At 45.1% G+C, this 26199-nt stretch overlaps 1 protein-coding gene and 1 long non-coding RNA gene across 4 annotated transcripts in view; one reads left to right on the forward strand and one right to left on the reverse strand.

Annotated features, from left to right (window-relative positions):
- LOC308591834 overlaps nt 1-22968 on the forward strand; it is a 30377-nt gene extending 7409 nt beyond the window's left edge. The window contains exons 3-6 of one of the 2 annotated variants that reach the window (XR_014010280.1): nt 3683-3752; nt 14663-14742; nt 22038-22104; nt 22700-22968. This is a non-coding gene — a long non-coding RNA (uncharacterized lncRNA). The remainder of the gene's footprint in view (nt 1-3682; nt 3753-14662; nt 14743-22037; nt 22105-22699) is intronic. The other variant, XR_014010281.1, reaches the window with a different exon arrangement.
- ZNF683 (zinc finger protein 683) lies at nt 1465-24331 on the reverse strand. Of its 2 annotated transcripts, XM_081202752.1 has the most exons (8): nt 23780-24331; nt 17964-17985; nt 13271-13469; nt 8832-8951; nt 8095-8347; nt 6346-7304; nt 4990-5118; nt 1465-3231 (listed from the first exon to the last, which is right to left on the reverse strand). In XM_081202752.1, exons 3-8 carry the CDS (start codon nt 13427-13429, stop codon nt 2719-2721), a joined length of 2133 nt encoding a protein of 710 aa, XP_081058878.1. In that variant the 5' UTR covers nt 13430-13469; nt 17964-17985; nt 23780-24331; the 3' UTR covers nt 1465-2718. The 2 variants fall into 2 exon arrangements, with proteins under 2 accessions (XP_081058878.1, XP_081058879.1); XM_081202753.1 differs by lacking the exons at nt 17964-17985; nt 23780-24331 and adding an exon at nt 16071-16582.
- Nucleotides 24332-26199: the final 1868 nt, after the last annotated feature.

The following is a 26199-nucleotide window of genomic DNA, read 5'->3' on the forward strand; positions in this document are numbered from 1 at the left end:
CCCATCAAGCCTTTGGCACAACGCCTATTCTCCACACCCTATGTAACTAATCCTAATCAAGTGGAGCAGAAAAAATTGCATATTATTTCCCCCGCCTCCCATGTTGAATTTTAGAGATTGTAAGATCTTTAGACAGGCAACTAGCCTCTTGCATTCTGTGAAGCACTGCACACTGTAAATACTATGGAATAACAACAACAACAACAATAATAGGGTATCAAATTGATGCATCTCATCAGAACAAAGATTTCTTGCTGAACAGGACTTTGACCAGCAAAGCTCTGGTGAAGAAATACAAAACTCCATCTGTGCAAGGAAAACAAGGTCACAGCCACACCATACATTTAAAGCTCTCTTATACCACTTGAGTGGGACGCAGGTGGTGCTGTGGGTTAAACCACAGAGCCTAGGACTTGCAGATCAGAAGGTCGGCGGTTCGAATCCCCGTAACGGGGTGAGCTCCCGTTGCTCAGTCTCTGCTCCTGCTAACCTAGCAGTTCAAAAGCACATCAAAGTGCAAGTAGATAAATAGGTACCGCTCAGGTGGGAAGATAAACAGCGTTTCCGTGCACTGCTCTGGTTTGCCAGAAGCGGCTTAGTCATGCTGGCCACATGACCCGGAAGCTGTACGCCAGCTCCCTCGGCCAATAAAGCGAGATGAGCCCAGCCCACCCCACAACCTACCCCACAACCCAACTCAACCCAACAACTCAACCCAACCCACAACCCAACAACTCAACTCAACCCAACCCACAAACCCAACCCAACCCAACCCATCCCACAACCCAACCCAACCCACAACCCAACCACTCAGCCACAACCCCAGAGTCTGTCACGACTGGACCTAATGGTCAGAGGTCCCTTTACCTTTATACCACTTGAACAGCCATGGCTTCCTTCAGATTGTCTGTTTTTCAGGGGTGATGCCATGACTGTTAAAGTGATACGTGAGTTTTTTAAATGCATGACATGGATGTGAACATACAGGATTTTTTTGGGAAATTAGAGCTTGTTTGGTGACAGATATTTTCAGAGGGGGAAGTGTGTGGGGGTAGTAGTAAGAGTCCTTTCTGAAGAGGACACACAAAAGCAAAGGAAGCTGTGTTGGTCTATGGGGTGGGCAGGGGGAAAGAATCTAAAATTCACTCATGGTCAGGCAACAATTTAGGACTAGCCAAAGTGTCACAGAACAATGAGCTGCATTTTCCAGAAGACTTAATCTGGCTGGATGTTAAGCAAAGCAGGGCGGGGGGGGGGAACAGCTTAATGAAAAACAGAGCAAGTAGAATGAGGGCTGAATTTCACACACCCCTCCACAAATGCTGCTGACCCAGTTTGCCTCCCTGTCTCAGTGTGGCTGCTTTAAAAGCAGTTGAGAGGTGCAATCATGGATTTATTTTATTTTGCATTTATTTTGACTCTTGGATACTTCTCAACACCAGGGGGCAGGTGTGGAGGATTAGTCATCTATATGTGTATTTATTTAACAGACTTTAGAAGCTACTTTATTGTATAAACCTACATGCAGTTTACATAAAATATACATTAAAATTATCAATAAAAGTCCAAAGTTAAAATGAAGCTAGCCTTCAGAAATGAACAAAAATCAAAATATCAGTAAAACCAACAGTTAAAAACATGCATTATAAAATAAAACTGCATGTTAAAATACACGCTGACCTTACGTATCTGTGTAGACTTGCCTAAATAACAAAAAAAATTAGCAGTTAAAAAAGTCAGAACTTTTCCTATAAAGCAAGGCATAATCTCCTTGTGCCATGCTACCCATGCCTCAATACCAGAAGGCCAAGAGAAATTAAAGCATTTTTAGAAGTGTGGGGTAAAGTCCTAGGCTTGTATATCCTTTAATTCAGGGGTCGGGACCATTTCCCAGCACAAATGGTTTCCTCACGGGGAACCAGGGAGGAGGAGCATGCCAGTCGTGGGTGGGGAAAAAATGTCTTGGATCAGCTCAATTCTTTCATTTATTTGGGCTATTTATAGCCCACTTTTCAGCAAAGTCTCTCAGAGTAGCATACAATAGGAGAATAATCACATTTTATAAGCAATAAAACATGTAAATAATAAAAAACTGAAATAAAACAAGACACAGCTGAGCGATACAATAAGGTAAAACGGCAACATTAAAAACCCCAAACACGTAAAAGGCCTGGGAAAAGAAAAAAGGGTTTCAATGGCATCATCACCACCAAGGGTGTTTCAAGGCACGCCTCTTGGGAGTTATTTCCAGAGTTAGTGACTACGTAGACACCATACATTTAAAACACATTTTCACCAAAGAACCCTGGAAACAGTAGTTTACAGAGTTGCCATTCCCAGTGCCCTTTAAAAACAAACAAAATACAATTCCCAGAATTCTTTGGGGGAAGTCAAGTCATGTGCTTTAAATGTGTGTTAAATACATACAGTAAAACCTCTGGTTACGAACCGTCCTCCTTGCAAACGCTTTGGGTTACGAGCTCCGCTAACCTGGAAGTAGGTGCTCCTGGTTGCAAACTTTGCCCTGGGATGTACGCGTGCAGCAGGAGGCCCCATTAGCAAAAGCTCAAGTTAAGAACAGTTTCAGGATAAGAACGGACCTCCGGAACGAATTAAGTTCGTAACCCGAGGTGCCACTGTATATGGCGTGTACGCAGTCAGCAGGCTTCCATCCTGCCTCTTACTCACAGACTGGCGGGGCAGCCTTGAGCCCAACATTTAGGCTGGTTGTGTCGGCAAAGACTCTCTCTTAAAACAAAGGGTGTAGCTCATTGCTGGGAAGAACGCAAACTGCCTGTGGGGGCTTGGTGAGCAGAGGGTGTTATGCTGACCACCTGCCACCATTTCCCTCAGGATGATGGCCTCCACTAGCACAGCGGCCCTGACGGGATCAGGCTCTCCCTCCTCCAGCTGGTCGGCATGCGGGCTGAAGTCAAAGCGGTCAATCATGTCGTTGAAATGGCAGAGCTGGGCAGGCGAGCAGTTGGCACACGGGTTAAGCGGGCAATACCCCCGCCGGTGCACCTCCAGGCTAACACAGTGGATGTAGGTCTTGCGGCAGCGGGGGCAGTGGTGCAGGCGCTGGTGATCGTGGAGGCGCTGGTGGAGTTTGAGGTGGATGTGTTGGGTGAAACGGCTGTGGCATAGGCAGCATGCATAGGCCTTTATCCCAGAGTGCAGGCGGAGATGGGTTTTGAGGTTGCTGGTACTGCTGAAGCGTTTGGGGCAGACCTAGGGGAGAGATTGGTTTCTTGTTAGCCCAGGCACTGGTGCATTATGGGACAGAGAAAGCCCTAGAGTGGCTCATCTGTGCTTAATTTCCAGAACGATGCAGTTCATATTAAGCCTTGAGCTTGCTCCTTTCCTTGTCAAACTTCAGAAGAGCAGCCTGCTAGGAGCTCTTTAGCAGCACTGAGGTGCTGCTTTCCAACAATCAGCTGGAAGCAGAATTAAAAATGGCGATTTCCTCATAGCGCTTAAGAGAGCCAGGGCTCAGAATGAACTACCGGTAGTTTGGTTTAATGCTACTCACGGAATTAGTTCAGAAATCTCTGAACTATACCTGGAAGTACTGCCCATACGCCAGGTGAACTGAATTTCAGTTTGGGATAGAACTACGAATGATTTCTAGTTCATCTTCAAGTTTATTCTCTTACATGTGGTTCCCCCCCCCCCTCTCTAGACTCTTTGGGCCTTTAAGGTTAAAGATCATAATCAACGGGAAAAGGAGATTAAACCATCTACATTCCACTGTATGTATATTTTGATGTTCCCTTAGTCTTCTTAAGCATACAGTGGTACCTCGGGTTATATATGCTTCAGGTTACAGGTGCTTCAGGTTATAGACTCTGCAAACCCGGAAGTAGTACCTCAGGTTAAAAACTTTACTTCAGGATGAGAACAGAAATTGCACAACTGCGGCGGGGCGGCAGCAGGAGGCCCCATTAGCTAAAGTGGTATCTCAGGTTAAGAACAGTTTCAGGTTAAGAATGGACCTCTGGAACAAATTCAGTTCTTAACCAGAGGTACCACTGTATTTTATACTTCAGTGCAACGACTTACAACATTCTGAATGCAGGAAAAAAATGAGCAAGGATTATTTGGATCAACTTGAATTGAACTGTGAATTGAACTGGTTTGCTTTGTAAAGGGATGTTCATGACTGTTCTCTTTTGGACATGTTGATTTTGAACTAGTTTCTTTTTAAAGTTTCCAAGCTCTGAGTATAGTGTAATTCAGCAGTGCCTTTCCTTGTGGCCATACAAAGAAATAAGGCCCACATGACTTTAATTAGAATCTTTCTCCTTTTGGTTTCTAGTCCTAATTGCTTACAAATTCAGTGTGGCCCCAATGAATCACTGGAGAATTGCATGATAATTTGTAGGTTTCTATTGCCTGCTGAGACTTTTATTTCCTGTTGCACTGTAATGCAGCCAAAGCCATGTACAAATATAGAGCTTAAAAAAAAGCCATGGATACAGTAAATCAAATTAAAATGCAACACACAAATACAACAATCACATATGATAAAAGAATTAAGGAGGTCTGAAATGTGAAGAAAGATTTGGCATCCATTTCTTACACTTAGATATTGAAATATAAATATGCCTAATAAGCCAATGATAAAATTAAGTATGATTTGATGGCCTGTGTGAAAGTGAACCAGCTGGACAGACACTATCCCAGGCCCTGGCCCTTGAATCTACCAACTGTGTTTCCCGTAATGAGGGACCAGAGAACAGCTTCCCGCTCCATATTTGCAGCCTTATGGTTTGGACAAATTCATATTGACTATTGGGAGAAGGAGAAAAAACTCCCGCTCCACTCCATGTATAAATTTATATCACTATAACTTTCCTCCTTAAGCACCATTTCCCCCCAAAGCCCCAAACGCTGTAACCTTTCCATACACACATATCTCCAAGGGGCCAAATGGTCTCTCCCCCACTTCACCTGGCCTTTTAATGAGGAAAGAAAAATGCCACCTACCAGGCACTTGTGTGGCTTCTCGCCTGTGTGCACCAGATGGTGCTTCTGCAGGTGAGCCAGCTGGGTGAAACGTTTTCTGCAGACCTGGCACTGAAAAGGCTTCTCGCCACTGTGCACTCTCAGGTGGACCTGTAGGAGGAGGACAGTTCAGTGTGAGCTTGGAAGGGATGGAAAAAGGGGTGCCTAAAAGGGTGTCTTTAAGAAAGAGAGACATAGAGAAGGGAACAAAAGGGTTCAGTTGTGGTTTGGAACAGAGGAAGCTGCTTTAATACTGAATTGGACCAGTGGCACATCTAGCTGACAGGCAGTGGCTGGCCAGGGTTTTAGGCAGGGAACATTCCCAGCCCTACCTAGGAATGCCTCGGATTGAACCTGGGATCTTGCGCAAACAGGGCAGATCCCCTGCGACTGAGTTATGTGTCTTCCCCCAAAAGAAGAGCAAGGTTGAAGTCAAAGAATCTCCATCTGCAATGAAGGGTATGCCACACCCAGTGCATCAGGAAGGAGTGCAAATAAAGAAAAACGCTATCATTCCGCACCATTTTGAAGTTCCCCGCCTTTTTTCAGCTAAAACCCATCTACCAAGCTGGTCTCCACTAACAGAGAATCTAAGGGTAGTCAAAACTTCAATTAGGTATATTCAGGGCCGGATTTAAGTTTGATGAGGCCCTAAGCTACTGAAGTTAATGGTGCCCTTTATATGTCCAGCTGTCCTTTGTCAACAACTAATGGTCACTGTTTTTGTGTTGAATATATGCTATATGGTAATTAAATGGACCTAATAGGTATCTAGAGCCATTTGAACATAATTTTATTTGTTTTTTATCTTATATTTTGGAAATGTACATCCAGGTTTTTCCCCTTTAATTTTTTGGGGGAGCCCCCAAGAGAGTGGGGCCCTAAGCTTTAGCTTGTTTAACTTATACATAAATCCGGCACTGGGTATACTGAGCACACACCTGAGTGAACCCTTACTACACCCACCCACCCACACCCCTAGCATATTACTGGGCTATGTCTGCAACCCCATCTCATAATTCTGATCCCAAAATAAAATTCTGCAGCCATAGTCAAACACAGTGTCACAATGGAAAGTCCAGTGTTATCACAGGTATAGACACCTAGACTGCAACTGCACATGGGTGGAACAAGTGGCTAGGGCGGGTGCGCAGCTGGGTACAAACTGTACAAACTGGTACAAGCCAGCTGTTTGCAAATGCTATTTAGTCACCATGCCCAGACCTTCAGGAAACAGATCTAGGGCATCATGTAGGATGTGGAGAGAGGATTAGACAATTCTGGATGGGGAGGATAATTGGTATGAATTTGTTCTCAGCTGGATTTCTCCAGATGTACCTTGAGATTAGAAAGCTGCCCAAAGCTCTTGGAGCAGATATGGCACTCGTATTTGATTTTGCCATTCTTCTTCCCCAGAGGGTACATCGCAGACTTGCTGCTTTCCTGGGAATCTGGTGGGTTGGTCTTTGGCGTACTGAGGTTGATGGTCTCATCCTGGCAGGCAAGCTGGGAGGGAGCTTTCAGCTGCTGAACTACGGAGCCACGTGAAATGGCAGGGTGCCCTTGGTCAGAGTCCAGAAATGAGAATATTCTGGTGTGGAGGGAAGAGAAACGATTTGGTGGTTTCTCGTCCACTTGTTTTCCATGTGGCAAGAGGGGAGGGAAGACAGCTTGAGACATCCCCGGAGAGGGAGGTCGCCTTTTCCCCAGGGAAGACAACTTTAGGGATGTGATTTCTCTAGGACCTGTTAGAGGCAATTCAAATGGAAATGAGAAGGTCTGAGGGGCCAGTAGAGATGTGGGGTGGTGGGCAGCTGAGGTGTTGCAGGCATAGTGATAAGCTTGGGGTAGGTTGCTCCTTGGCTGGCACTCTGAGCAGGAGGAAGACGGGTTACTGAGATGGAGCGGAATTTCCTTCCAGAGCGAGGTAGTTGCGTTGTATGGGTAGCAACTGGGGCCATACTGTCTCTCTGGGCCCATGTCTCTTTGGCTTGGAAGACCAGGCTTCTCAGAAGCAACTTCTTCCTTGGATGCATTCTGGGGAAAGTTAAGCTTTGTGGCCTGTTCTTGCATGCTCTCAGGGGTCTGTGCCTTTGAATCCACTTTTTGGTTTTCTGCTGTCTTCCTTGGCGGCATGTCTTGTTCTAGCTCTTCAACATCAATTATCTCTTCCTCATCCTTGTCTATCTTTGTGTAAATAGCTGTGCATTTTTGGTCATCTTTGGAGGCATTCTGTGGTGGTCTACTGACTTTCTCAGGGAAGGGCTGCACCAGGAAATCCCTTGAGATGAGATACTCTGCAAAGTAAGAAGCAAATCTGCTTTTAATTGTTGCTCTTTATCTTGAAACGTATTTATTTTTACTTAGAGAAATGAAATACAACAGTAACAAAAAAATCTGACAAACTTTAAATATATCTTCTACAATCATCACCTCTTTTTTTAAAAAAGGAAAGAAATGAAGAATGTCAAATATATATTTTTAAAACCTCTTTTCAGATTCTATGAGACAAACTAGTTCTGAGTAAAGATGGATTAATAGTTCCCCCAATCTTAAATCCAGTGCTTCACATTGCCACATCAGATTGCAATATAAAAAGTCCTTTTGAAAATCCATCAGCATTTTGGTTCCAGTTCCTCAGACATTTTTGTTTGCAATTTTTCCAAAGGCACACATTTTTGCAAAGCAATTTATCCTAATAGAATGCATTTTGCATGTTATTTCCCCTAACATATGTATTTTTTATGCACACTTTACCCTAGTATATGCACTTTTGTACACATTACTTGGCTGGGGAAAAGTGAATTACAAAATTCAGAGAAGTGCACAGAGAAGGAAAACTACATTTCAGCTGACATACTGAGAACTGCAAATCAAAAATGCACATAAAATTGATGTTCTCGCTATATCTGAGTCTGTTTCTCAAAAACGAACTTTTTCCATCTCAGCATATGTAACTGGGTGATGGGGTGTAGGAGGAGATTTATGTGTTTATGCTGCTGGTCCTGGAACAAAATGGCCCTTGCCTGAATTGTTGCTGTTCAAACTATTGACAAGTGTGGTGTTCACCACCTACAGTGCCCTCACCTGGTTTAGTTGCCAGCTCCCCTGAGAGCAAGCTTTGGAATTCTCTAGGTACGCCATGCATGTACCAAACCAAAAGTTCAGCTCCAGCCAAGATGGGTGTTATGGTATAGAAATAGATCTCCAGGTTGCACTGACAAGCCATTAAGTTCTGGGCTGGGTGGGTGGGAGCCGGATTCACAAAGCACATCCAGTTACTGCAGTCGGGGTCACTCATGTCAAGGATGTGGTAGAGCTCTCCTTTTGCAGAGAGAACCTGGAGGAGGGGAAAGAGAAAGAACATCTGGGTATATATGGGATATATATATTTTAACGGGGGACCAATTATTCTGTGTTCCTCTCTCCCAACAGTCTTAATACTTCCTTGAGCCTCATCCATTTAAGGCTGCCATCTCCTCCTAGACTCCATCTTATGACTGATTAAAAGCAAACTTCTGTGGCTTAAACATCAAGCCAGCTTTTCTCTTTCTCCCCACACCCCTGTTTTTCACCAAGCAGCTTAATGAAGAGAACTCAGAAGCTTACTCCCCATTTTGTGATGTTTTGCTTCTTCCTAACCAAAGTGTCGCCCATCCAAGTATAGAAAGGGGCTGCTCCTTCATCTCCTTGATCACAATTGGGTTACAATATCTGAAGTTTCCAGATACATAGCAAACAGACAAACAAATAACTTTTAAAAATACATTGTAGATTTTATCTGGCCAAAAGGGGCCATTGTGTCTTTTGCAGCTGTTACTCACCCTCCAGTAGTGCTTTTGATCCATGTTTTGGGGGATATTCTCTCTGGTGTAGATCTTCCCAACCAGCGGCCCAAAGCGTGTTCCTTGCGGAATATACTCTCTGCTGATCACAGCTATTACCTACAGAAGCACCAAAACTATGTCAATTCAAGTTAGGCCCGAGTCTTCATCTCCTTCATTTGTACCTGCTAATATTTGGCTGATTTTATAAACACATATTTTATGGCAGGAGAGACTCATGCACATGAGCACACCAAGAGAAACCAGGAACATAATATTTTAGACTTGTAATGTAATGCTCCAGAAACCTAAATCTATTAACACCTCTGCATGGTGGAAGAAGAGTTCCCTTGTAAGGTAAAGGTAAAGGACCCCTGGACTGTTAAGTCCAGTCAAAGGTGACTCTGGGGTAGCAGCGTTCATCTCACTTTTAGGCCAAGGGAGCCAGCGTTTGTCCACAGACAGCTTTCCAAGTCATGTGGCCAGCATGACTTCCCACCACAGTGGTACCTATTTATCTACTTGAACTGGGATGCAAGTATCTACTCTGCATGGGACATGGGTGGCGCTGTGGTCTAAACCACTGAGCCTCTTGGGGTGAGCTCCCATTGCTCTCAGTTCCTGCCAATCTAGCAGTTTGAAAGTTCCCTTGTACAATTTATTGTACTGGTCTCCCACGTCCTGTGCCATCACTGTAACCACTGCACCACGCTGGCTCTCTTGTTGTCTACCTTCCTGACCTGACCGAGACAGAAGAAGCAAAGCTGATGTAGGGGTCATGGCTAAGTGGTAAAGCACCCCTGCTCTGCGTGCAGAAAGCCCCAGTTTTAAACCCCAGGTAGAGCTGGGAAAAGACCCTTGTGTTGAAACTACAGAGAGCCACTGCCAATCAGCGTTGACAATAAGCCGACTCATTATAATGTAGGGTTTTGTTGTGCATATCTACATCTAATCCCACTTCCTTTCCACAGCACATCTATGCTATAGGTCCCATCTGCACTATACATTTAAAGCAGTACCGTACAACTTTTAACAGTAACGGCTTCTCAAAAAAACCAACCTCTTGGGAATTGTAGTCTCTTAAGGGTGCTTAGAGATGTGAGGAAACTCCTATTCCTTCCCAGAGCTATGATTCCCTGGGAAGAGGCACTTCCAGTTAAGCCACTTCAAAAAAGAAATTTGCACCCTGTATGGATTCTAAAAATCCATGTATTACCCTCTGCATAGATTGCTCAACCAATATAAAACCTGCCCTCTTTTTTTCTCCAGCTTCTGCTTCCCCCTAGTGGCTTCTTAAGGTTGTGAACATAGCCAAATGCCTTTTCTCTGTGTTTGGAGACAATGCGGTTGGGGTTGGTCGGTTTTAAGAATCACAGGCGGGAAAACACACGCCTCTGCATTGGCAGGGGTGGGGACAGGAAGGGCTCCATGTCTCCTTTTGCCCAGCCTTCGCTGACAGGGTGCCCTCTAAATGTTTTGGACTACAACTCCCATCAGCTCTAGACAGCATGTGCTGGTTGGCCAAGGCTGCTCTTGTGAGGGTTTTTTTTTTTAAATCAGCAAACCGCAGCATCACAAAGAGCAGCAAGTATGCAGGGAAGGCAAGACAAAATCCTGAGAAAGATTTCCATGCCTTCCTGGCTGGGCACCTGAATTCAGGATCAAGACAGGTGTAATATCTGAGGAGCCCTCACAGCCTTCAGTAAAAAGAAGCAGTCTACTGTATCCACAAATACAGTAGGGAATTGTGGGGGGTGATTTATGAAAACCCCATTTGACAAATTGTTGGCATGCATGGATCAGGAAAAGCAGGCTTTGGAGGAGGCCAGTTGGCCAGCGTCCTGTGTTGTCACCAACACACCTCTCCCCAATCCCCAGAACATCTTTGCAACCATTTAAAAACTGTTTGAAGCTCCTTCTAATGAGGAGGAAAACACAGGCATATAAATCTGATAGTGCTTGCAAAAAACCCCCAGTGCATTTGAAAGCATAGCAGTAAAATCATCACCTTCATAATTACCAGTGCTTGCAAGAATATAGGGTATTGCAAGCACCAATGACAAGCTGTGCTGTGTCTTGGCCTGTGTGGTTGGATTTCAAACCACGTGGGCAGGGGAAAATGGGTCACCCAAGATCATTGCAATGTCAGGTGATTAACAGGTAAGTTGTGCACCCCTGGTGTAAATGGAAAAGTGTGCTAATATGAAAGAAAGAAAAAGGTGTGCTGGGCCCGGGGGTAACCCATGAAACACGGTCCAGGACTGGTCCAGAATCCAAAGATTCCGCTGGGAGTCAGTCCAACAGGGCCAAGGCAGGAAACCAGGCAAGGACAGGTACAGGATCTCAGGCAGGATCTAGCATACAGCAATGTTGCTCCCGCAACCTGGGGCGAGGTCCGACAGCCTTTTATCTTTGTCAGGGTAGTGGCTGTCCTGATCCCCCGGTGACTCACCTGTGTTTTGCCCGAAGGCGAGCACTCCTGCGAGTACTCAGGTCTCTCCTTCTCTCAGACCTTAGTCTCTGCAGCTCGGAAGACGTCGGTGGGTTACTAGACCCAGAGGCCGCCTCAGCCTCCCCTGACCAAACTGGTAGTGGAGCAGCTGTAAGGGATGGCCCAGCTGAAGGCAACAAGGTAATCCCCACATCTGGAGCCAGGGTACGCTCAGGCCCCTGACTCTGCCCAGCTGGTGTTTGTTGCAGGGGAACCTGTGCAGACTGGGACTCTTCAGGATCAGGCCCCAGACTTGGTTCAGATGATGCCTGAGACAAAGGATCCGGTGCAGACTGAGTCTCCTCTGGTTTCGAGTCCGAGCCTGAGTCCCAGGCCATCACAAAAGGCACCTTATACATAGACCATTTGTCCATCTAACTTGGTATTGTCTACACTGACTGGCAGCAGCTCTCCAGGGCTTCAGACAATGAGGAGCACAGAAAGAAGAAACACAATGGTGCACCTGCATCAGCACAACCGAACACTTTCATCTGCCCCAGCTGCAAAAAAACATGTCTCTCCAGTATCAGTCTTTACAGCCACTGCAGGAGCTGTAACTCCTGTTTGACTTCACCCCCAAAGGCGCATTCCTCCATTGTCTCCTGAGAGAGGCGGATGCCAGCCAACCAGGAGATGTCAGGGATTGGACCTAGGACCTTCTGCATGCAACGCACTTGCTCTGCTACTGAGCTCTGGCTCTCCCAAAGGAGTAGCTTGCCTGGAGCATGCAGACTGAAGTGAGACTCACACTGCCTGATATGCTGCTAGCAAGCAAAGCTGGGCTCAAGCTGTGGGTGAGGAACCCACTTGTGACCCCTCCTTAAATACTACACCACCCTTCCCCTCTCACATACTTTGGCGAGAGGAAGCTGGGTGTGCAGAGAGGCTGTTAACTCTGCATCTCATATGCCTACAGTCAATTCCACAACGCTTGGAGCCCTCTTTCCTTTCCAGCAGTCATAGTCAGAAAAAGATGACAACTGTGCAAGGAGCATCTGCTAAAGATTCGGAAACCTAGGCGAAGGGATTTTCAGACACGGTTCTTCTGCCAGTCCTGCGAAGACCTGCCACAGTCTGTACCCATTCAGGGCTGGGGAAATGGTAGAGGCTGGCAGTGATGCAGACCAGGTCATAGAGGAAGGTCAGACTGAAGCTGGCCAGGTGGGCGGGAGGGAGGCCGGGATGTAGCTGGAAGAGAATGAGGAGGGATTGCTTTGTCTCTTGCAAGGATGGGTGAATATGTCAGTTATGATTTCTCTCAGTTGCTCATTTGTATGTTCAGTTCTCCAAATTTCCACATCAGTTTGTGGTGTGTGTGTGTGTGTGTGTGTGTGTGTGTTATTGTGAAAACTGATCAGCATTTTTTGTGCAAGTTTCCCCTATTATATGCATTTTATATGCAATTTTGCACAATACACATTTTTGCAAAACAAACTCCCCTAATATGATGCCTTTTTGGATGCTGTTTTCACTAATCAGTATTTTAACTTTGTACACTTGTTCCTATACTTCTCTCTCCCCTACCCCACAGACAATCTGAAAATCCCTGAGGGTCTAGGCAGGCCACTTAATGATCTTTCTTTCTGTTGTAGCAATTGTAGGGGTGCTGTATGATTTCTCATTGTATTTTTACAAAGATGCCGTGGAACTACCTGAATGAAGCAGTGGTCCATGGAACACAGTTTGGGAACCCCTACTCTGGTATTTGTATTTTTGCATACATTATTTGGCAGGAGAACTGCCCTTGCACAGTTTGAAATTGCATTGCAAAGGATGGCTGCATTTCAGTTTGCAGATTGTTTCGGAATTAGGTAGGTTTGCAAACTGAATCGAATTCCGTCCCCCATCCCGTGTCGCTTGGGGTGTGCGGACAGAGGAAGGGGTGCAAATCAGTCCGGGAGACCATACAATGAAAGGTCCACCCTGCTGGGCTGGTCACTGGCATTACCTCATTGTTGCTGTTGCGTTGGAAGGCCAGGTTCCGGGGCAAAGAGGCTTGTGCTCGCGGAAGGTTGACGTGTGGTTCGTACAGCTGGTCCTTCACAATGTAGGTACATTGATCCTCAAAACCCTCCCCTCTCCATGGAATGCTGGTCTCTTCCTTCATCCTTCTCCTCTCAATCCAGCCACGGGATGGGGAACAGAACCTGGCACAAGAGTGAAGGATTTTATTTGTTTGTTGGTTTCACAGGAATACATAGGTAAGTCTAGGTACCGGGGGGGATCTGTGACAATTCCTGGAATCACATATTCCCGGAGGCGTACCTAGGGTCCCTTGTACCCTTGGCAAGGAGCTGTACTGGAGAAACTCCTGCCCCCCAAAAAGAATCTGAGAAACAGGCGAGGTTGTCTGAACAGGAGGAACGAGCCTCCTTGGGGCTAGATGGGGACACCCATGCTGCTCTCTGCCTGGAAGATGCTCCAAAGACCCCTTTCCATCATCATCATCATCAGCAGCAGCAGCTGGAAATCCTGGCAGATTCCCTATTCAGGCAAAGCAGGTGCTGGCAAGGTCGCTGCAGGTGTCGGGAGGACTCCAATACCTGATAGGTGATTTTTGTGGCTCCCCCCTGGGCTTGCACCCTGGGGAGGGCAGTTTCGCCAATCCCTAAGTATGCTTCGGCACATTCTGCCTGCCAGTGCTTTTTTGGGGGGGGGCCGCAGGGATACGCATACCCCTAAACATTTTGTGAATCTAAGTTTGGCCACACTGAGGGGCAGTATTTCAATATGAGTAGGAAAATGAGAGTACCCCTAAACTTTTTTTGGGGGGGAGTACTGCTGCCCGCTAATATCTCACCCCTTTCTCAAATTATTTGTTATTTAAAATGTTTTTTTTAGTAAAAAAAAACAACCGCATAAGAAATGAAAATAACATCAATGCATATTTTTATAGCTAATTTGGAATTTCAGAGGTAGAAATAAAGGGAACAAGAGAAGGGGGAGAGTTTGTTCATATTTATTGTCTGTGGGCACTTCCAGGCCATCACTGTTTTCTGGTGGGATTCAGTCACACACCAGCAAATTCAGGTAGTGCAATTAGAGTTGCTTTGGTGCTCTTGTGCGATAAACCTGCTCTCCCTACCAACCCCCAACTTCCATTTGGAGGTTTTCGGGACCAGAAAAGAGACGAGTAAATGCACTGGGAAGTGTGGGGTAACATTTGCTTGATGTCACATCGTGAACAAGTTGAAACAAATGCTAAATAAGTGGCCAGAATTGTCTATTCTCCCTGCAACCTCTGTGGAAGCAAAATCAGGATGAATGCTCAATCAGCAGGTCGGCAGGGAGTGACCCACCTTCACAAATGGATATCTGTTGCTTGCTCTGCCTTTTGCAGGTTCTGAAGGTATATCTGTCCAAGTGGCGCTGAGCTACTGATCCCCCGTGTTTACATAGGAAGAGCATATGGACAGGTAAGTTGTGTCCATCCTAACTGCAGGTGCACTTCTGTACTGTTGTGATAAATGCCACCCAAGAACTCGGGAACAGTGCTGCTTTATCTAATTAAATCTTGCTCTCATTCATGATTTTGGACTGGTTGCATGAGCAGTATTGGAAACTAGGGCTGGGCCGGCCCTATCATTTAGGCAGAGCAAGGCAGCTGCCTCAGGTGGCAGATGCTGGTGTCTGTGGACTCTGGCAATGAGGTGCTGGAGGGGACAGAGTTTTGGCTGCTCCACAGCTGGCTCAGCACCCCCTAGGCCAGCCTGCTGATTTTAGGTACTGTACAGTGGAGGACACTGTGCCATTTTGGGGTCCACCTCAGGTGCCAAAATGTCTGGGGCTGGCTTTGTTTAGAGGTACAGTGTGTACAACACCCAGTTCCCACTCCTACTACACATGTGGGGAGCTCCTGCTGCTGGTGTAATTTGGGGCAGGGTGGCTGAGTGACAAACCACTGGACAGGCTCCAGTGCTGAGGCCCAGGCCCACTGATGGTCCCTGGTCCGCAGTTTGATAAACACTGTTTCAATTCATAAACCAGTAACAAAAAATAGGTGGGAATCTTATCCTATCCTAGAGGCAGACTACTATTATACCCCTTCTGCAAGGGTGTTTTTTTGTTTACCTCTAGTAACTTTTTTTAACCAACTCCTGTTCTTATGCCTCTAACAAACTGGTCTACTGCTATTAGCAGGTGGTTATATTTATTGCCATGCCCTGAAAAGCTTATTCTGCTGATTTTTCCTCCTCAGGGTTACTTTTAAAGGAACAGGAGCAGTCCGTGCCATTTATTTATTTATTTTGGTCACTTGGCAATCTTAACCTTACATCTAGTTTAGCATATGCTTAGAGGCATGCTTGCAGTTCCCTAGTGATAAAAGTAGCAGTTTTCCCCATAGTACAACAACAAAAAATTTGTTAACCAGTTCATTTATTTCAAAACTGGATTTTGTTTTCAGTTCATTTCTTACACAAGGACTTCCATTTCTATAGCCCTACTATTACTAGGAAGCAGAGTGTAGCTGCATCTCATCCATTCTGACAAAAGCTCTGCGAGAAGGGCAGGCCATCTAACAATTCCCATTTCACAGATTGGAGGACCGAGGCAGAGAAACTGCGGTTTGCCCCAGGACAGTGTGAGTTACAAGCTAAGCTGGCATATCAGTTCTGCTGTTCCATGAAAGAGGAGGCAAAGTGTTGTCCACTGGGCTGCCTTGGTCCTCATTTACAGTGGGAGTGTGCAGATTGCTAAACATGCACACCTCCTGCCTCCCAAGACAGAGATGGAAAATGTGCACTTACTTTGAATTGCCTTTTTCTGGTGTGGCTGCAGGGAGTCCATGGCGGCCCTGCCTGGCCTTCCGCTCTCACCATTCCATTCCCATCACTTCCCAGGACCACCACCAGCAGATGATTCTGACAGTATGTTTTTGCAAATGCACTTTGCAAGGATATCACGTGGCAGGGGATTACAGGGGATTAGCTGGAGATGGTTCCTGTTTCGCCCAGCAGAAAAAGCGGGTCCAGATGGAGGATTTGGTAGCCCCTCTACTTAGAAGGCTAAGATAATGTTAACGGCAGCAGCCTCAGCAGGAGGGATGCCCTGACCCCGGCATGAACCAGGAGGTGGCCTGTTGAGGTTTTGTCTGACCCACTTGGTGGAAATTAGCATTGCCCATCAGCCAACGCATCCAAGAATGAAACGTTTTCAGTTTGAATGAAATGAAACAAAATCAAGATGAAATTAAAGCTTCCTGACCAACAGAAGCTTGCTCGGAGCTACTGGTCATGGCTATATTTTCTAAAAGTAGTAAATATGCTTAGCATTTCTAGAGATCCGCAGGAGTTGGAATTGATTGTTAAATCACTGAGAATTGTAGCTCTGTGATGAGAATAGAGGCCTCCTAACAACTCTCAGCACCTTTAACAAACTAGACTTCCCAGGATTATATAGGGGAAGCAGTGACTGTTCAAAGTGGCATGATACTGCTTTGAATGCACTGTTTCCCATTTCCTCTATCAGTGGTAGGTGCTTTTCAAAACTCAGATTACTGGATCCAACTTTTACCCAGATCCCTTGGGAGAGTGAAGTTTTTAGACAGGTCTTTTCTCTCTTTCTGTCTCTCTGTTTGGGGTGGAGTGGGACAATGATCTGAGGGAGCAGGGAGAAAAGTGCCCACTTGAAATTCCAAATGTGCCCACAGGCCAACATTTATTATTATTATTATTATTATTTGTATACATTTGCTGGTACTTGGGGTTGAGAGATAGGTTCAAACATTTTCAAGCAGGCAGTGTCCACCAGAGAACCTTGGGAACTGATGTTTGTTAAGGGTGCTGGGAATTGTAGCTCTGTGAGGGGTAAACTACAGACCCCAGGATTGTTTTGGAGGAAGCTGTGTGCTTTAAAATTTGATTTAAATGTATGCTGAGGGTGTGGCAAGAGTGACTGGCCCAAGATCCACCTGGTAGGCTCTGTGGTTAGGCAGGGATCCGCACCCAGGTCTTCCTTGTCCTAGCCTGACGTTATAACCCAGGCATAGGCAAACTCGGCCCTCCAGATGTTTTGGGACTACAACTCCCATCATCCCTAGCTAACAGGACCAGTGGTCAGGGATGATGGGAATTGTAGTCTCAAAAACATCTGGAGGGCCGAGTTTGCCTATGCCTGCTATAACCAGTATGTTTAATTCCTGGTGCAGAAGTACCTAGAAATCACTGGTCTCTCTGTGGGTGCTGAGAAAGAGACAAAACAGTATAACTGCCCTCGAAGGAATTGCTCTTTTGATGTGGGAATTGCTAGAGAACCCCACAGCAAAGAACATCTACAAACTCTGAGGCCGTCAAGTGTTTTCATGCCTAAAATGTTATACAACAACAAAAAAGAATCCTCACCATTTCCCACTCCCCATCTGTGGTGTCAGCTAAGAGGTCTGAGGTAGTTTCTTTTTTACTACTCAGGAGTCAGCCAATCCTCCAGCGCTTTCGTTGAAAATCGCTAAGCAGCAGCAGCAAGGTTTGCATTCAATAGAAAGCATGATGAGGAGTAAATAAATATGTAACATTTCCAGTAAAAGATTGGGGTGGAGGGGTGGGGGTACAAGGCGGAGGGAAGTGTGACAGCAGCTTGCAGGCTTCTGGGCGGTGTTGAGCGAAGTGTTGAGGAAAAGCTTAACAGAGAAAGTAGCTACTCACCAGGACAGTGCCTCAAGTGTTCCTAGAATAAAAATAATACTGTTTAGCTGACTTCAAACATTCAAAATCATCTCACATACATGGTCTCAGTCATTTTAGGCCTACTGTTAAACAGAGTGAAGCAGCCCTCTTAGGCAACTGATTTGTGGGTGCTATGAAGGGGCAGCAAATTGTTATCTGTTTGATGGACTATTATTACAATTATTATTTTGTGAGATTTCCTGTCTGAGGTGCCAAATTAACTTGACTAGCTTTGCATACTATTAGGGATGGGGCAGAAATGTTACTTTGTTCGCATTTTAATGAGAAACTACCTAATTTGCGTTCTCAAGCAAGTACACGAACCAAAGAACCGCTATCCAATGAAATTCTTTGTTTTCCAAATCTTGTGATGCAGTTCTCCAACCAATCAATGTGTGCAACAATCCATATAACTGGGGGAAATTGTACATAAAAATGCATATATGTGTAGAAATAACATACAAAGCTGCATTGTATTAGGGGAAATTGCTTGCCAGAATGTGTCTCAGGGTGGTTCACAGAATAAAATCAAAATATAAAACCACAAAATACATAATCAAAATAAAAACACCAACCCAATAACCCCCCCCCAAACCCCACATTTTAAAAGGGCATAGGATGTCAATCAAATCAACCAAAGGCCTGGTTAAGAAGGAACGTTTTTGCCTGGCTCCTAAAGGTGTATAATGATGGCACCAGGCAAACTTCCCTGGGGAGAGCATTCCACAGACAGGGAGCCACTGCAGAGAAGACCTGTTGCCACCCTCCAGACCTCTCGAGCTGGAGGCACACGAAGGAGGGTCTCAGAAGATGATCTCACGGTCTGGGTAGGTTCATATGGAAAGAGGCAGCCCTTGAGATATTGTGGTCCTGAGCCATTTAAGACTTTATAGGTCAAAACCAGCACTTTGAATTGGGCCCGGAAACTAACTGGTAGCCAGTGCAGTTGGACCAGGATTGGGGTAATATGCTCAAACCGTCTTGCTCCAGTGAGCAACCTGGCCACTGAATTCTGCACTGGCTGAAGTTTCTGAACCATCTTCAGAGGCAGCCCTACGTATAACACATTGCTGTAATCTAACCTTGAGGTTACTAGAGCATAGACGACAGTAGTTAGGCTATCCCTGTCCAGATAGAGGCGTAGCCGGGCCACCAACCAAAGCTGATGGAAGGCACTCCGGGCCACTGAGGCCACCTGAACCACAAGCGACAGCAAAGGATCCAGGAGTACCCCCAAGCTACGAACCTCCTCCTTCAGAGGATATGTAACCCCATCAAGAGCAGGCGATCTCCCATCCATCCAGTCTAGAGAACCAGCCACTGACAGTGTCTCAGTCTTATCTGGATTGGGTTTCAGTTTGTTGTCTCTCATCCAGTCCATTACCGAGGCTAGACACTGGTCCAGCACTTCCACTGCCTCAACTGCAGATGTAAAGGAGAAATAGAGCTGACGGTCATCAGCATACTGCTGACAATGTACTCCAAACCTCTGGATAACCCTACCTAGCAGTTTCATGTAGATGTTAAACAACACAGGGAATAGGATTGAGTCAGGGAGAATTAACAGGGACATGTTTCCTTTGTCTCTCTCTTGACAGAGGTCATCATACAGGGTGACCAAAGCAATATTATTTTTTTGCCCAAACCAGGCCTAAATCCTGATTGAAATGGATCCAGAAAATCAGTTCCTTCCAAAAGTGCCTGGACCTGGTCTGTGACCATTCGCTCTAGAACCTTGCTTAGGAAAGGGAGATTAGCAACTGGCCGGTAGTTAGTTAGGTTTTCTGAATGCAGGGAAGGTTTCTTAAGGAGTGGTTTTACCACTGCCTCCTTCAAACAGACGGGGACCACCCCCTCCCATAAAGAGGCATTGATCACCTCCCTGGCCCAGCCAGCTGTTCCCTCCCTGCTGGTTTTTATCAGCCAAGAGGGGCAAGGGTCTAGAGTGCAAGCGGTCGCCCTGACCAATCCGACCAACTTGTCCACATCCTCGAGCTCATCCAACACAACAGGACTAGACTGTGCTCTGGACACCCCATGAGATTCATCTGCTATAACAGCAGAGTCAATGTCTTGGTGGATGCGAGTGATTTTATCCTCAAAATGCTTTGCAAACAAGTCACAGTGAGCTACCATTGGTTCTACCACCTCCTTTGGGCCAGCCTGTAAAAGGCCCCATACAACCCGGAAAAGCTCTACTCCGTACCAGTTCAAATGTCTTGGGGTGGCAAGATGACCCCAAACAAAGCAACGCACGTGTCAGTAAAAGGACACTTGCCTGCTTCCCTGGGTTGCTATTTGTTTGAAAAACCACATGGGGCATTTTTCCACCTAAAGAGGCGAAAACAGGCTGGGACAAGAAAACACTCCAACTGCAAAAATCAATAGATTTATCCCCTCCCCACTATATTTTTCATTTACCGAATGAAAAATCTAAGCAGTAAGTGGCTGCAGTTTGGGGAAATTGAGGAAAAAGGTGCAGGAAACAATAAATTAAGAGAACTATGTTGTAGGTCTACTTCTGTGTAAATTCTACAGTGTGAACTGAGTGAATTCCATCCGCGTTTTCTTGGAAGGTGGTTTAAGACTGATTGTAACAGGGAGCAGAGATGGGGGAGAGATTTTTCCTATCTGTTATGTTTATGGTATAGCAAATGAATTGTTTTATATCAGTAGTTGAGGTAGATTTTCTTCCTAGTTTCAGAAATATCATTACTCGTGTGATCATTATAGATTCCTAGAACCTCCATAATATTTGCAGAACAAGATAGCTCCCACATCAGATGTCCTTTTTATTGTGCATTCATGGCAATTTGTGCTTATGATGGTATTGGGGTGGTAATATGTGATCCTTTCAACCCTGTTTGTCCCTGCAAATGCTTTGGGGTGGGCTACTGCTTCCTGATCTTTCCTCTCTAGGGATTTGTCCTCTAAAACTCCTTCCCAACTGCTTCTCTCTGCTGGGAAAAGATACAGGTAGCCACATCTCACAAGGTTTGATGTCTCATATTTGTAAGCGCTGCTTCAATTTTAACATGTCAATATATTCAAAACTAATCCCAAAGGAAATACTACAGATACCACATTTCTCAAAAAGTCTAACGATATACTGTAAAGTTAAGAGGGAACTTACACTCTTTTATATCTCTTCTCATGTCAGTAGATAAATTCCATACTGCATTCCCACCAACAATTAAAGCATTAAGAAAAGTATATTTTCTGCATTATATATCTGTGTTTAGTTTAGTTGGCTACCTGTGTTCTCCTCACACCAGGAACTAATAGCAACTTTGAGGGTGTAGGGAACAATTTCCGTTAGGGAAATTGGGGGGTGGGGGAAGAGTACTGGGAATGCTTTTAGGTCAGGGGTGGGTGACTTGCACCCCTCCAAATGTTGCTGGACTCCAGTTCCTATCAGCACCAGTTGATAATGGCGTTGTGTGGACCAGTCAGTGCTGGGTTCAAATTCTCCTCCAGCTGTTTCATTGGGGGCTCTAGATAAGCCCCTGCCTCTTATACTACAGTCTTATACCTTTCTACTCAGAAGTAAGTCCCACTGAGTTCAGTGGGGCTTACTCCCAGATGCTTGCTCCAGATGCTCTCTCATTCTATAAAAACTGTGATTTTCACCTGCCTTTGCTGAGGGCTTATTGTGACAAAGAATATTTTGCAAGATGAAGCCTTTTGCACAAATTGCCACTCACCCCAACAGTTACGGATTAAAAAAAATTAAAGCAACCCCCCCCCCAAGAATCCTGGAAACTGTAGTTTGTTAAGGGTTCTGAGAATTGTGGCACAGTGGGGAGTAAGATGCAGCGCCCAGGATTGTTAATGACAGGGGTGCACTTTAAATGTATGGTGTATATACGCAGCCTTGAAGTGTATGTTATGCCTTCAGAGAGTGTGAAATGGAAAGGGCAATACTGGCCATTTTTTGCCTGATTTGCTGCATTCCATTCTGTGCAAAAGTTGTGCATTCTGTTCTATTCATATGTCTTTGTTTGATGTTTGGAGCTTTCTCCTGTGACAATGTGTCCCTCTCCCAACGGCAAGAAATTTTCCCAGTACTACACCATTGCCCTAGTACGAGGTACCACCATTTCCCAACATGTCTTCACAGGTGATTGTTATCACTTTTAAAAAAGTTTTGAGTGTCTTTTTAACTCATCCAGCCTTGTTCTAGGAACCCAGGAATATGCCTTATACAGAGTCAGGACATTGGTCCATCTAGCTCAGCTCTCGGACCATCATAAATTGCCCTTTGGAAGCACCCTTTGTTTCTTATTTACTTATTTTTTTATTGCCATTCTTGCATTAATATGTATATTTTTAGCTGCCATGGATTGGTATCTATTTACAAAACAAAAGAGAGTTGTGTCCAAAGTGGATCTTACTCAGAGTAAACCCACTGAAATTAATGGACATGACTAACTTCAGTCCAATAATTTTAAAAGGTCTACTCTGAGTAGAAATTGGTTGCCTACAGCCCATTATTTTTAAAATACTGTTAATAAAGCCACAGGGAAACAGTTGGCAATCTGTTTCTGAACAATTAAAACAAACGAACTATCCCACCCATTTTATTTCCATTGTCCAGTTTCCATCTCCTTTACCTCCCCTCCCACCTTGCTCCTGGCTTGCAATTCCACATTTTTCTATTGTTACATGCAGTTTTTCTCTTTTTAAAATTGTTTCTATTTCCTTTCTTTTCACAGATTTGCGACTGGGGTGTTTGAACAATTTCAGTTACCCATGGCACTACTGTTTGGAGAAAACACCTACGTATTTGGGGACAACAAAAAGTCTCAGCAACTCTTGAGGAGGACACACCGTAACATCTGAGGTGCTTCCACACGGCAGTTTATTGTAGACTGGATATTGGTCATAGGATACTGGTGGACAAATATATCAGTTCTTATTCGCTGAGTTTCTCATTTTTCCAATCTTAAATGCAGTTCTCCACATTTTCACAACAATTTGCATTTTTTTATATTAAAAAAAAACCCTTCATGAAGTTTCACCAGGATTTTTGCACAAATTTCTCCTAATAAACTTATTTTCATATGTAATTTTGACTAATGTACACATTTTCACAAGGCTTTCCCCCCTAATACAATCCATTTTCTAATTTTATTTTTGCTAGTGTATACATTTCTGTACACTTTACTTGGCAGGAGAACTGCATTGCTAAGTTTGCAGAAGTGCGGGTTTTGAAGCACTGCTGTGTTACGGGTTGCATACTGTTTCTGATAGCACACATTAGGTAGGTTCACTTTTAAATGCAAAATGATGTGACCTTCTCCCTCATCCCTAATTGCTCATGCGTGCAAGGTTTTTGTGGCAACATTTTAGGATTTTCCATGGAAATCATCAACCGGGGTCAGATGGGAAAATAATGCAGGGCAGAATTTTGAAGAGGATATCATTGTGTGAGCACTGCACACAACATGCATGTGTGCACAGCACCAGGTCTGCAATAAATTGCCACCTACAAGGCCCCCACAACTCTTCAAATTCCACCAAGACAAATGGCAAAGTATGCCTATGATACCTTTGCCAAATGATACCTTGCCAAAGTACCCTTGTACCACAGCTGTTAGAGCCCCTGGGCTTGTGAAGAGGTCATTCGGAAATCCAAACTTCCTATTGCTAAGAATATAAAATATGGCTATTTCTAATGGGATACCTGGATATAAAGGCAGAGCAAAACGACCCACCAAAAGAGTGAGGTAGGTACCAGAATGGAAAAGCCCTTTGACTCCAGGGAGCTGGCAGGAGGACCAAAGATTGCCTACCTGGGTTTGGATTGCTGCTTCTTTATCTCTCAAGCCAAGAACCAGTTGTGAGAATGAAAGGGAATCCACTCTGATCTCCTTTTGGGCACGTTATGAATGATTCAGCTGAAGCAACAGGAAGTGTCCCTAATTCTTCGGCTCTTGCTATATGCTGAGAGGAAAGTCAAAGCCACTATACCACAGGGAGGAGGAGGAAGAAGAGAATATTCTCTGAGGTGCTTAGTTTCTAAGAAGAGAGGTGCCAGGGTTCAAGATAGGTTGGAAGCTACCCTGTATGACACAGACACTCAGATGAGACACAGCTGCCCCTGATGATTCACTGGTCCAAAGACCTTCTTGCATACTTGGGGGCACCCTTTTCTTCTTCTTCTTCTTCACATTTGCATCCTATGCTTCAGTTCAGCACCTGGGCAGAAAACAGCTTCCAGAGGCTGGTTTGGACCCTGCCCTGATAATAAAATGCAAAAGACCAGCTCCGCTCCCCTTAAAACAAACACAAAAGCTGCCCACCGTCCCTGGGCATCTCACTCGCAGCAAGCACCGTGCTGTTCCACATCTTTAGAAGAAGAAGAAGAGTTTGGATTTGATATCCCGCTTTATCACTACCCGAAGGAGTCTCAAAGCGGCTAACAATCTCCTTTCCCTTCCTCCCCCACAACAAACACTCTGTGAGGTGAGTGGGGCTGAGAGACTTCAAAGAAGTGTGACTGGCCCAAGGTCACCCAGCAGCTGCATGTGGAGGAGCGGAGACGCGAACCGGGTTCCCCAGATTACGAGACTACCGCTCTTAACCACTACACCACACTGGCTCTCTACACTTCCAATGTGCGTAATTGTATCACAAGTCAACTTGTTAAAGAATCCAATGTACTCTTGGTCACTTACAGAGCTTTGGTTAAACTTTGCCAGGGGCAAACTAAGTCTTAGGTTAATCCTCAATTTGGGTTTGATGGGCACGGGATTGCTGCTTGTGGACACAAAATGAGGTAGTCACATTTTGGTGGCAGGTAGAATTTACCCTGAGACACACAGCGGACTCCAGGGATGGTCTCTGGATATTTGTTGGAAATCCAAGATTTCCAAAGGCTGTCGCCGCAGCCATATTGTTATGTTCACTTTGAATGGAGCAGCCAAGATCATCAGGAGCAGCATGGGAGAAATTCTAATTCATCTGTCTACTCCTGTGTGGATTTGCCTGTCTCTTCAGGTCAGCACTGGAGGCCATCTGCTCTATCTCTGTGTGGTTAGGTGAGTTAAGAGAGACAGGTCCTGTTTGGTGGTAGTTCCTAAATATGGAATGCCCTCTCAGTGGAGATCTACCAGGCTCCCTCTTTGACTCCTCCAGACAACCTGCTTATTAAGAATTCATCCTGATTTGCTTGCATAAATCTTGCATCAAGGTTATAGGATCAGGGAGCTGTTGTGGAAAGAGGGAGAGGGGATTGGGAGAAAGTAATCTAAAAGCGGGAGAGTGGTGGGTGGGGGAGATCCGAATGCCAGGCAATCCCACTTTCACACCTTCAACTTCTTATTCCATGGCTGGGAATAAAGTCTTGGGTTATTGCAGGTCCAAAGAGGGACGTGCACATCCTCATCTGCATTACAGGGCATGCAAGCTTCCTTTCTCCCCCTTGAATCTCCTCTACTTTTGTGAAATGTGATATGGGCAACAAATGCCACACACACTTAACTCGGAGTAATTCCCACTGAACTCTGTTGCACCGTTAGGTTGCTTCCAGACAACCTGTTCAATGAACATTCAGCCTGGTTTGTTCATGGAGAGATTAGACAACATCTGGCCCAACAACTGTTACACTTTCCAGGACCTTTTCTTAATGCTTTCTGTACCTGAAAGTGTATTTGTTTCAGAAGAGCTCCAAACCCACTTTAATGGTGCAATAGAATGTGCTGGGGAAGTGACTGAATCCCACACAAAAATATTGATAGGCTGGAAGATACCTTTAGCATGCAAAACCTTAGAAGCAGAGCCTTGCTACTTATCTTTGGAGTAAAGCTTTTTGTCTGAGGCTCACAGGAAACCCACAAGTGAGCAAGACAACATCTAAGGATCTCTGAGTTGAGGAACACCACAAAGAAAGTGTGGCACTGCTGAGGGGAGGGAGAGGGAGAGAAGGTATTGCAACAATTGATCAGCTTGAACTGGGGCATCTTTTTGAGGGAAGAGAGAATTCATGAGAATGACATCAGTAAAAGAGTCCCCAAGGGAAGCCAAACCATTTACTAGAGGACTGAAAGTCAAGGGCTGATGTATAGAATCCTGGAGCTGGTTTCAAATTCCTGGAAGTCACAGATGACACTGGGCACCTTCTGAATTTTTCAGCCTTGATTCCAGTGCTTGCCAATAACATCTTGCTCACAGTGTGAAGCATGCGCCATCATAACAATTAGTAATAATATTT

Source organism: Podarcis bocagei, assembly GCF_964188305.1.
Source record: "Podarcis bocagei genome assembly, chromosome: 7".
In the NCBI taxonomy this organism is placed as follows: Eukaryota; Metazoa; Chordata; class Lepidosauria; order Squamata; family Lacertidae; genus Podarcis; species Podarcis bocagei.

Coding starts and splice junctions, on each gene's coding strand:
- ZNF683 (XM_081202752.1), bottom strand. CDS start 13,429: ATGAAGGAAGAGACCAGCATTCCATGGAGAGGGGAGGGTTTTGAGGAT. Junction 5,119..6,345: donor GGCAGCTTTCTAATCTCAAG/GTACATCTGGAG, acceptor CTCCTCCTACAG/GTCCACCTGAGAGTGCACAG. Junction 3,232..4,989: donor AGAAGCCACACAAGTGCCTG/GTAGGTGGCATT, acceptor TCTCTCCCCTAG/GTCTGCCCCAAACGCTTCAG.